The sequence below is a fragment of the Phyllobates terribilis genome, unplaced genomic scaffold, assembly GCF_046119375.1.
Source record: "Phyllobates terribilis strain yellow unplaced genomic scaffold, ASM4611937v1 Scaffold_1__5_contigs__length_1240528914, whole genome shotgun sequence".
Lineage (NCBI taxonomy): Eukaryota > Metazoa > Chordata > Amphibia > Anura > Dendrobatidae > Phyllobates > Phyllobates terribilis.
The window spans coordinates 34,807,269-34,819,082 of record NW_027362761.1 but is presented as its reverse complement, the minus strand read 5'-3'; the positions used below and the strand labels follow the sequence as shown (position 1 = coordinate 34,819,082).

The 11,814-nt window shown below is 42.6% G+C and overlaps 1 protein-coding gene across 1 annotated transcript; it reads left to right on the top strand.

Moving 5' to 3' along the window:
- The first annotated feature begins 2,650 nt into the window (after positions 1 to 2,650).
- On the top strand, positions 2,651 to 5,858 carry LOC141182138 (Krueppel-like factor 2). The gene is made up of 3 exons (XM_073660722.1): positions 2,651 to 3,065; positions 3,616 to 4,510; positions 4,763 to 5,858. Exons 1-3 carry the CDS (start codon positions 2,994 to 2,996, stop codon positions 4,936 to 4,938), a joined length of 1,143 nt encoding a protein of 380 aa, XP_073516823.1. The 5' UTR covers positions 2,651 to 2,993; the 3' UTR covers positions 4,939 to 5,858.
- The last annotated feature ends 5,956 nt before the right edge of the window (positions 5,859 to 11,814 follow it).

Below are 11,814 nucleotides of genomic sequence, written 5' to 3'. Positions count from 1 at the left end.
CCAATGGCGGGAAAACTCCACGGATGGCGGGAAGAAGGCAGAAGATGGCGCCGGATGGCGGGAAACTTCACCGATGGCGGGAAGAAGGCTGAAGATGGCGCCGGATGGCGGGAATCTTCACCACAGGTAAGTTTGAAAAGTCTCTTTTTCAGGCACGCAGTACCCGGTGGTTGCGGGCACGAAATCCTGCCGACTACGCCAAAGTTGACGCGCCCCTGGGCCTGTGTCGCGCTGCGTTGCGCACGCGGGAGCTTACCCGGAGCCGGATCTCTTGAGGGTTGTAGTCTCGTGGCGGTGACCCGGTCCGTGCCCAGGGAGTCAAACTGAGCGGCGATGTAACAGCGGTAGATGTAGGACGACTACGCCACCCGTTGAATGCAGCTATGGAGCTGCCGCTGCAGGACAGTCCGCTGAGGCCGGTGGATGGATGGTGCAGCGTAGATGGTATAACCCCCAACGGGAGGGGTATGGCCTCAGGGCAGCAGATGTGGATGATGGGGGTAGCAGGAACCACTCAGAGACGGTGCGGTGTAATTCAGGGTCTTTACTGGTAACAACGATAGACCCTCCCGGAGTACTTGCTAGTGAACGGGGCCTGGTCAGTCCTTGAGCAGATGGGATCTCCCCTGGCCAGGCGGAGTTGTAGGCCTCCCAAACTGACTGTACTCTTCTGGCTACCTTGCTAGAAGTGGATATAAGTAGCCCACGTCCCTGAGTGTACCGTGTGGTGCTCACCCGTATGGCCGGTGACTCGGGGCCTTCTAATGGCTTCCGCTCCACGATGGCGGTGCTGGTCCCACGCGTGTGACCGTGCCTTCGGGTTTCTGGGCCTGAGGACCTGAAATCCCCTGCCGGTCGGCTTCTGCTGCTGGGTAAGAGTTAGTCCCCACAGCCTCGGACGCCGGGTCCGGTAAGAAAGCTTCTCAGTCAGGGCGAGCTCTGCAGCTGCCAGCCCCTGACTCATAGTAGTATTGCTTCTGCTGTTTCTTGTCTCTACTCTCCTTGACTACTCACCCTGCTTCAGCCCCGGGTTTATATAGGGGAAGTTCTTCCCCTCCCAAGACTGGGCAGGAGGTGTGGCATGCACAGGATCCCTGACCAAAGGACCTCCCACCTGCTCTCAGACATAATATCTCTATCACTGTGGCAACCAGACCCCTGGGGTGTCACATATATAAAGTATGTTTATTTGAAATCACAAATCAATACGTGTTATATGTGTACAATGCACTTTAATACAAACTCTCCGGTCCAGACTCTATGATACAAAAATATGTGGAAAAGTTAATATAATATACAGTGAATATATTAGATACTGTATATTATAGTCATGATTGCACATTTTTGGTTTTGTTTTTAATCCTGGGGGGGGGGGGTACTGATTTTGAATACTTTTCTTTACATGCATAGGTGTGTACATTGCTACTGTATTGCCTTTTCTTTCTGTTCTTTCTGTTTGCTGTTGTTTTTTTTTTCTTCACTTCAATGGGCAGGTTTGATATGCAAATCGAATCAAGATCAGCCATGACGTCTTTATTTCGGACCTTAGTGCTTATGGACACACCTGTATTATGGCTCTATACAACTTCGGTGGTGACTGAAGACATAACATGGCACTATCATTCATGCGGATGTGAAATGTTGCATTTTACAGAAAAGAAATCCACAAAACTGATTTTTAATTGTTTAATTTTGTTCATTTAAATAGGGGTAAGAGATTTGTTAGATGCCAGTGTGTGGAAAAAAAACAATTATAAGGAAAAACAACTGCTTGAGAAAACAAAAATGGCTTCTGCAGGTCACTTTTAGCAAATGGGAATAATAAGTGCAGCCTGAGCTAACCCTGGGGCCACATTCCCACATTTCCTGCACCTATTCGGTTTTTTCTTTGCATTTTTAGAGTGTTTTTTGTATCTTTTTAGTCTGACGTGTTTTAGATGAAGCTGCTTTTTGTGACATTTCAGGGTATTTGGCTGTGACAACACTGTGCGGATTACATGTCTTTTTGGTGTATTTCTGCAGCGGAAACGCACTTAAAGGGACATGAGTTTTTTACCTGCAGGTTTTTCTGAATCGAATGAAAGTCTATGGGGAAAATCCTCACAGAAAACTCTGCGAAGCAGCAACAGAAATTGACATGCTGTGGATTACAAACACGCACCGCAGGTCAGGTTAGGCTGAGTAAAAAAAAATCACGGGGGGCAAGAGATTTCTAGAATTCCCATCCACTTTGCTGCGTTTTTATAATCTGCAGCGTCAAAAACTCATTGTGGGAACACTGCCTAAAGCTTGCAGGTTTTTACTACTCTAGCCCATGAAGTGACCAGACTGAGAAAGGGGACAGGTCTTGACCCCCACCTGATGAATAGGGTCCTCGGACTATTCAAAGCACTTGTGACCATAGCCTGCAGTATGGCAGCTGAATATGAAGGAAGGCTTTACAGCAGGTTTAGCCTGAGAAGTGAACTCTCTCATCTACTGCATTTTCTGTCAGAACTGACAAGTCCTTTCGAACTCACACACGCGCAGCAGTGAAAAAAAGGCGGGCTTTCTCGCCCGGGGCTCCCTCATACGTCAGAGGACGTTTACACATCAATGTGTTAGCCTGTGTTTCCTTCGGTCGCTTAGTGACAGCCAGCCTTCAGGGGGCGTGGCTAACTGTTTAAAGGGCTCCGAGAGCTGCTGCGCTGGTCGCAGACTCATCTGAACTGAACGGTTTATATAGTGCTGCTAAATTTAGGCTCCACTGAAAGCTCAGCCTCCTCATCCTGAACAAGCTTCCTCCGCTCCTTGCAATTGGTTTGGTGTATGCCCCCCGTGCCTTTATTTATAATCTAGGCCCCCTCTCACTGCAAGGAAAGTTTAGATTTCGCTGCGGCACGGACGGACCTCTCTTCTGAGGGTTTACTGTAACTTAGTTCAACTTTTGAATTAGATTTTTATATTTTTGACGCCGGTGCTGGCAACCTGACCCGGAATTAAGGAACACAGAGATGGCTCTAGTGGAGACCATCCTCCCTTCTTTCTCCACGTTTGCAAGCCCGAGAGAGAAGTGCTTCCAGGAAGTAAGTATCGAGCGGGTGGGCGAGTAGACACGTGTGGGCAGGTGAAGACAGGTGCGGGGCTCCTCAGATCTGCATCAATGATCCCATCTGTGGACCCCTGCATCGGTGATCTGATCTGGGGGATCTGCATGGGACCCCTGCATCAATGATCCGATCTGTGGGCAGGTGAAGACAAGTGCGGGACTCCTCAGATCTGCATCAATGATCCGATCTGGTTAGACCTGCGGGCGATCTGCATCAATGATCTGATCTGTGGACCCCTGCATCAATGATCTGATCTGGGGGGATCTGTGGGCGATCTGCATCAATGATCCGATCTGTGGGCAGGTGAAGACTGGTGCGGGACTCCTCAGATCTGCATCAATGATCTGATCTGGGGGGATCTGCATCGGTGCTCTGATCTGGGGGATCCACGTTTCATTCCAATCAGCTTTAACCTGACAATTTGTGCTTGGATGACTTATGCTGCAGGTGTATAAAGTTAAATCATGAGAAGCTGCACATTCATTCCTGTACTGTGTATTCTAACCAGATCTTCCTTTTTTCACAGAAATGGAAAAGTGTTTATGAATCCAAGTCTTTACATACCATACTTAATGTACATGATGTGATGGGCAATGCAGATCCCTTTGATGCCAAGAAAGATGATGAAGACTTGCATGATGTCCTAGAGTTTGTGCTTTCCATGGGTGATGGCAAGAATGACCAGACCTGTGGAGACTATGCCCTGTCTACTGCTGAAGTCTGCTCTTATTACCAAACAACCCCTTCTTCAGGGGGCTACAACACCGATCACAGTCCACCACCTTATAGTTCATCTAGCCTCGTGACCGAGTTTATGCGACCTGCCATGGATACTTACTGTCAAACAAACAGAATTCCAGGGAGGGTTTTTGTGAGTCAAAACTTTGATTTTCCAGACACCATTAAAACTGAACCAACAATGGACTCATATGGACCTATAATGGGCTTGGTACCTCAGTCATGTCCCAAAATTAAGCAGGAAGGTAGTGCTGCTTGTATGATGGCATATGATCAGCCAAGATTGGCAAACTCTCCCCAGATGGGAGGTGGTGACCTACCACCACAGACCCCAGATGACTTGCTGATAAATAACTGTCCATCACAATTGATGTGCCATCCAGCAATGCCATACAGCCATGGTTACCATAATGCAGCAGCTTTCCATCATCCACCTTCCAACCAGTATCAAGGAGCTTCACAATTTGGCATGTTTGAGGACAATTTACCTATGCAGTTGTCTGCTACTAGAGGGGTCACAACTCCTCCATGTTCTCCTTTGGAAATTCTGGATTCCAAACCAAAGAGGGGACGCAGATCATGGCCCAGAAAGAGAACCGCTACACATACCTGCTCATATGCTGGCTGTGGAAAGACTTACACCAAAAGCTCTCATCTCAAGGCTCATCTAAGGACCCATACTGGTAGGTAGACCTTTCTATTGCCACTAATGTTCTGTCCTACTTCACTAGGCTGATGAGAACATTGATTGTTTTTAAACATAATGACCTTAAAAAAAAAAAAAAAAAAATGCATGGAGTATGCTGGGGCTACAGGTTTACTTAGGAATCCCATAGAAATCTTAACTAATCAGGCCAGATGTTTGTCATTTAGCTGTATGATTGATGGTTGGGGAATGGAAACTAAACTTTTTTTTTTCTTTTTCCCCCCTCCAGGTGAAAAACCTTATCACTGCAACTGGGAAGGATGTGGATGGAAGTTTGCCAGATCTGATGAGCTTACACGCCACTTCCGCAAACACACTGGTCATCGGCCCTTCCAGTGTCACCTGTGTGATCGTGCCTTTTCCCGCTCAGACCACTTGGCCCTGCACATGAAGAGGCATATGTAACTCTTGGACTAAAGCAATTCAGTATGGCACATGTATGTTCTTGTGAACTGATACAGCTGGTACTGCACAGGCGCATAGAAATCCCTCTGGATCTCTAGTGGACCTTGCAAGAAAACTTGACTTTTTTACAATGAAGGCTGGACCTAGTACAACTTGAACTTGCACATTAACTGGAACACCTCATAGATGGGGTTATTTAGAGACATCTATAGATAAATCTGAAATAGTTGATTGTTAACCCTTTGCTGGCTTTAATAGCAGCAAACAGCATTCCACATGGCATTGATTGTTAAACATGGAGAAAATAAATGTAGCTATTGCATTGTGTGATGCAGTATAGCTCTATGTATTTGACATCTTCTGAATTTTTTTCATCCAGGCACTACAGTATGCATTTCTTTCCTCATGGTCTCAGATGTTAATCACTGTAATGTGTTGTGAGCTGGGTAAGGTCTTTCAGAAGAAAATCACATTGGGAATTAATGTACAATGCAGTGAATGTATTTTCTGACATTCCATAGTTTAACTTGATTGTAACTGCCTACTACAAGACAATGTTTGTATGAAACTGCCATATCTTGACAGGATAAACACTCACATATTTGATAGTGTTCTGTTAAATATAGGGATTGCATTAAGGTTTTTTTTTTTTTTTTTTTTTTCCCATGGAATATTTTATATAAAGAGTATTTGCAATGTTACACTATAAAAACTGCAGGGCTAGAGGTCCTGCCCGACTGCCTGAAAAAATATCCTTTTTATATTAAATATTTATGTAATTATGCAGACTTGTAAATATGGTTGTACAGTGTACATATGGTGACAAATGGCTTTTTGCTATTTTTTTCTTTAACATGCTGGAACAATTTTCCACTGGTGTGCATTTTTTTTTTTTAAATAAAAGTTGAATAAAAAACTAAGTGGTTTGTTTTAAATCTGTACAAATAGGGGCACGGGTGGGTGGTGTGACTTCATTAGCTAAAGGGCACTTTCTAATACAGTTGAACAACTTTGAAAAATTCTATTTTCTTTCAATAGGATGTAAATTTATAGGTTAAACCATTTAAATAAAAGGCATTAATGTGAACTCATGTTTCACTTATTACACTAAAATAGCTGAAACCCAAATGTGTGGTTTTTTTTTTTTTTTTTTTTTTTAAAAGTGTTACAATAATATTTATTACTACTTCTCATACTTCACAAATCTTCCTAATACCAATGTATAAATTGCACCACCTGCTGCTTACGTTGGAGTACTGCATTTAGATCTGATCCACTCGTGATGCAATTTTATTTTATTTTTTTAATCACAAAGGTACCTTTTACTATAATTGAATTGACTCATTCAAAGCCGAGTCACTAAACCAGTTACTTTGATTTTTCTAGAGCAATGTTTGATTCACCACCCATGTCAATCTGTGCATGGGTTATGAAATTGATCACCATAACTTCGGGATTACACTGAAGGTAAATTGTTTATAGTATTTGGTGTGGGGGGGGGGGGACGGGGACTGACCTTGCCATCTACTCTGTGAGGCCACATGCACACTTTCAGTATTTTAACGCCAGTATTTGTAGGACAAAAACCAGGAGTGGATGAAAAATACAGAAGTGGTGGTGTGTATGTAATACTGCCTTGTGAATGTAGCCTACAAAACTTATGTACATTTGTAGCACACAATTGCCCCTGACCAAGTGTGTTCCCTTATGGTTTAACTTTGCCACTGTGGTTCTTTCAATTGTTACTGCAGTAGCAATATTTGTGCCACACCACTTCCGATACATGAGAATATACATGGATGTGCTCCATTCACACATCTGTTTCTCACGTATGTGATTTTATGGATGGACCATGTACCCATTATAGCCTACAGGCATGTTTTACATGTGTATTTTATTTGTGCAAAATATTTTTCAGCACCAAAGAACAGACGTGTTTGTTTGTTTTTAATCCAATGTATACCCTAGAATCCTACCAGCCACGATGCGGGCTTCAGGCTAAAAGCAACTCCTGCTCAATATAAAAACGTTTATTGGTATAAAATCATAGATATTAAACAGGACATAAGGAAACATCCAAGAAGGGGGAAACACTGAAAATACACACTCCCCAGCAGTACAGTGATGGAGTAATACAAAATGAATATTACCTCATGTATAACCCTAAATAAGAAATCCTAAACCACTGTCGCCATTCCATACTTGCAGACTAAATCAGTAGAAATGTGCTTTTATCCTTTAAAGGTATTAGGAATGCAAGTGTATGCCTCATGTATATCGGAATGCGTAAAAGAAAATCACGTGATCACGAGATGGTTATAAGAAATCTATAGTCAATCCTAAATGGCCCAAATTAAAGAGGTCAATGTGATAGACCAGCCTTTTACCTGCTGGCAAATAGGAGCCTATGTAATAAGTACCACTAGATAAAGTGCACAACCTAGTATAAGTAACCACCTTAGCTGGGCAATAATAGAATAAGGCATATAGCAAGTATTAATAGGCAATAGTTCCAAATTTGTAGCTTTGAATGTCATCATGCAATGGTTGCAGATAGAGTAATAAAGTATCATATCACCAGATGTATCACGTAAATAAAAGGGATAACATTACCTAGTTAACTTTCCACCCCCAGTTTGTCTGTGTTAGGCTAAGTGTCGTGTCTCCCTCGCCCTGATGCTGTTTTGCTTTTGTTTTTTTTTCTAGGGACTTTTGGAGGACAAAATTGGCTGGAATAGATAGCAGATGCAATGTCATCTTTGCAGAGCCCCTGATGTGCCTAAACTGTGGAAACTCCGCACAAGTAACCTCATTTTGGAAACTGCACCCTTCAAGGAACTTAGTCATGGTCAAAAGTATTGGCACCCTTGAAACTGTTCCAGATAATGAAGTATTTCTGTCAAGAAATTATTGTAATAGCACAAGTTTTGTTATACACGTTTCTGTCCATGTGTATTGGAACAACACAAAAAAAAAAAATGAGAAAAAAAGGCAAAGGACATAATTTCACACAAAATCCCCAAAATGGGGCAGACTAAATTGTTAACGCTCTCAACTTAATATTTGGTTGCACACTCTTTGGAATAAATAACTGCAGTCAATCGCTTCCTATAACCATGAGCAAGCTTCTTACACCTCTCAACTGGAATTTTAGACCACTCTAATTTTGCACACTGCTCCAGGTCTCTCATATTTGAGGGTGCCTTCTCCCAACATCAATTTTAAGATCTCTCCACAGGTGTTTAATGGGATTTAGATCTAGACTCGTTGCTAACCACTTCAGAACTCTCCAGAGCTTTGTTTCCATTCATTTATGGGTACTTCTTGAAGTATGTTTGGGGTCATTGTTGTGCTGATACTGGGCACTATGTTGCGACCCAAAATCCTTTGCTAATCTTTAGATTTCAAGATGCCTTGCACACAGTCAAGGCAGCCAGTGCCAGAGGCAGCAAGACAACCCCAAAACATCTTTGAACCTCCACAAGATGCTTTCCCAGTGTAATGCTAGTGAATAGTGGACCCACTGCGCTACAGACTGGGCTTACCCTGGAGAGGCTAAACTAAGCAGCTACCTGGTGTTCACTGGAGTCTCTGATGATGAGGTCAGGCTTGTGCAGCAGATAGCTGTCAGATACCACTCCAGGGCAGTGTCCAGCAGAAGCAGCGGACTCCAAGGGTCAGAGACGTTAGTTTGGATACAGAGTCCTAGAGAGGGCAGTACAGCCACTTGGAACAGGTACAGACTGTGTGGATCTCGATAGCAGATAGGACGGCCACTCGGTACTGGTACAGACTGTCCGGTTCTAGAAGCAGACAGGACGGACACTTGGTACTGGTTCAGACTGTGTGGCTCTGAATAGCAGATTGTACCAATACCACGTGGTTGTCCTGACTGTGCAGCTCAGGATAGCAGACAAGATGGCTGCTTTGTACAGGTACAGTCTGTGTGTCTCAGGATAGCAGACAGGACAGCCATTTGGTACAGGTACAGACTGTGCAGCTCTAGATAGCAGACAGGATACAGGTTGGCAAACACTGGAATATCAGACAATGCGGACAAAGAGGACCTAATAATAGGCCGGCTAGAAACACAGTAACTAGAATGTTCCTCACACTCCTCTCAACAGGTGGAGGTGCCTTAAGTAGTAAGTGTCTCCCAGCTATTGGCTGGGGACAAAATACAGGAGTGTGCGCTGTCCTTTTAAGTGACCAGGGACGCACACTGCCTGTAGACCTGCCAGGAGTGCACAGGCCCTGGAGTGGGGACCTCCTGGGTCTACTGCCATAGTGTTTCTTTTTAATCAAATGTCAGATAGGGTGCATCAGTGTCAGCGCAAACTGAGTCTGCAGGACAGATTGAATTTCTTTGGAACTTGATTGGGGCTATTTATCCATCATCCAAACTATCCTGCGTTGCAACCTTTCATCAATTTTTCTCTGCCATCCACGTCCAGTGTTGATTAGCCATGGGTTGTAAACTTCTTGATTAGGTTGCACACCATGGACAAAGGAACATCATGATCTCTGGAGATGGACTTGTAACCTTGAGATTGTTCAGAAATGTTGGTTCTCAAGTTCTTAGACAGTTCTCTTCTCCTCTTTCTGTTCTCTATGCTTAGTGTCACACACACAGACACAAAATGCAAAAATTGAGTTAACTTCTCCCCTTCTTATCTGTTTTCAGGTGTAATTTTCAATATTGCCCACATCTGTTACTTGCCACAGATGAGTTTGCATGAGCATCACATGCTTGAAACAAAGTTGTTTACTCTCAATTTTGGAACAGTGCCAACAATTTTGTCCGGTTGGGGTTTTGTGTGAAATGATGTCCAATTTGCCTTTTTTTCTCCATTTTTATGTGTCGCTCCAACACACACAAATAAAATAAACATGTTTAACAAAACATGCGTAATTGCAATAATTTTCTGGGAGAAATACTTCATTTTCTGGAACAACACTTTAGGCCCTGACTGTATCTAGAGGTGTAGTGAGCACCTTGAACCCACAGGTGCTTTTCAGAATTTTCTAACATTGAGCCATGAAAATGAAAAAATACATTTTTCTCACACAAATGTTGCTTCAGACCCAAATTTTTGATTTTCACAAGGATAACAGAAGAAAAAGGACCATACAATTTCCTGTTCAATTTGTCCTGAGAATTTTGATATCCCATATGTGGTGGAAAAACTACTGTTTGGGCACACGTCAGGGATTGGGAAGGAGCGGCAATTGAATTCTGGAGTGCAATTTTGGCTGGAACAGATTGCGGATGCCATGTCACTTTTGAAGAGTCCCTGAAATGCCAAAACAGCAGAAATCCCCACTAGTGACCCCAGTTTGGAAACTACACCTCTTGTGGAATTCATCTAGCGGTATATAGAGCATTTTTAACCCTCAGGCAATTCATAGAATTGTATAACATTGGGCTGAGTCAATGGAAAATTACCATTTTCTCCACTAAAATGTTACTTTGGTCCCAAGTTTTCAATTTTCAAAAGGGATAGGAAAAGGAATTAAGCACATCCATCTGATATGAAAAAAAATCTTTATTTTTAATCCCTTAAAACACGAAACTCCATGGTGACATTAAAAACTGACGCATTTCACCAAAAACGTTTCAGTTTTTTAACCTCTTCACCCCCCTGACCAGGCCATTTTTTTCAATTCTGACCGCTGTCACTGTATTAGGTAATAACTCTGTAACGCTTCAACGGATCCTAGTGATTCTGAGATTATGTCATGAGAAAACATTGTACTTCATGGTAGTGGTAAAAGCTGAAATTTGGCGAACATTTAGCAATTTTCAAACTTTGAATTTTTATGCCCTCTAATCAGAGCATTATGTCACGCAAAATAGTTAATAAATAACATTTACTACATGTCTACTTTACATCAGCACAATTTTGGAAACATCATTTTTTTTTGTTACAAGGTTAGAAGAGTTAAAAGTTGACCAGAGATTTCTGATTTTTACAACGAAATTTACAAAACCATTTTTTTGGGGATCACGTCATATTTGAAGTGAATTTGAGGGGTCTATATGACAGGAAATACCCAAAAGTGAAACCATTCTAAAAACTGCACCCCTCAAGGTACTCAAAACCACATTCAAGAAGTTTATTAACCCTTCAGGTACTTCACAGGAATTTATGGAATATGGAAAGAAAAAATTAACATTTTACTTTTTAGTCACAAAAAATGATCTTTAAGTCCCAAATTTTTTATTTTTACAAGGGTAACGAGAAAAAATGTACCACAAAAGTTGTTGTGCAATTTCTCGTGAGTTCACCGATACTCCATATGTGGGGGAAAATAACTGTTTGGGCACACAATAAGGCTCGGAAGAGAAGGAGCACCATTTGACTTTTTGAACACAAAATTGGCTGGGGCTGGGAGAGCCCCTAATGTGCCTAAACAGTGGAAACACTCCACAAGTGACCCATTTTGGAAACTAGATCCCTTAAGGAACTTATCTAGATGTGTAGTGAGCACTTTGAACCCCCAAGTGCTTCACAGAAAATTATAACGTTGAGTTGTAAAAATAAAGAAAATCTAATTTTTTCCACAAAAATGATATTTTAGCCCCAATTTCTTTATTTTCACAAGGGTAGCAGGACAAAACGGACCCCAAATATTGTTGTTAAATTTCTCCTGAGTACGCTGATACCCCATATGTGGAGGAAAACCACTCTTTGGGCGCACGACAGGGCTCAGAAGGTAAGGAGTGACGTTTTGGAATGCAGACTTTGATGGAATGGTTTGCGGGCATCATGTCGCATTTGGAAAGCCCATGATGTGCCTAATCAGAGGAAATCCACCACAAGTGACCCTATTTTGGAAATTAGACCCCCGTCGAATTTATCTAGGTGTGTGGTG

Coding starts and splice junctions, on each gene's coding strand:
- LOC141182138 (XM_073660722.1), top strand. CDS start 2,994: ATGGCTCTAGTGGAGACCATCCTCCCTTCTTTCTCCACGTTTGCAAGC. Junction 3,066..3,615: donor GAGAGAAGTGCTTCCAGGAA/GTAAGTATCGAG, acceptor CTTTTTTCACAG/AAATGGAAAAGTGTTTATGA. Junction 4,511..4,762: donor TCATCTAAGGACCCATACTG/GTAGGTAGACCT, acceptor TCCCCCCTCCAG/GTGAAAAACCTTATCACTGC.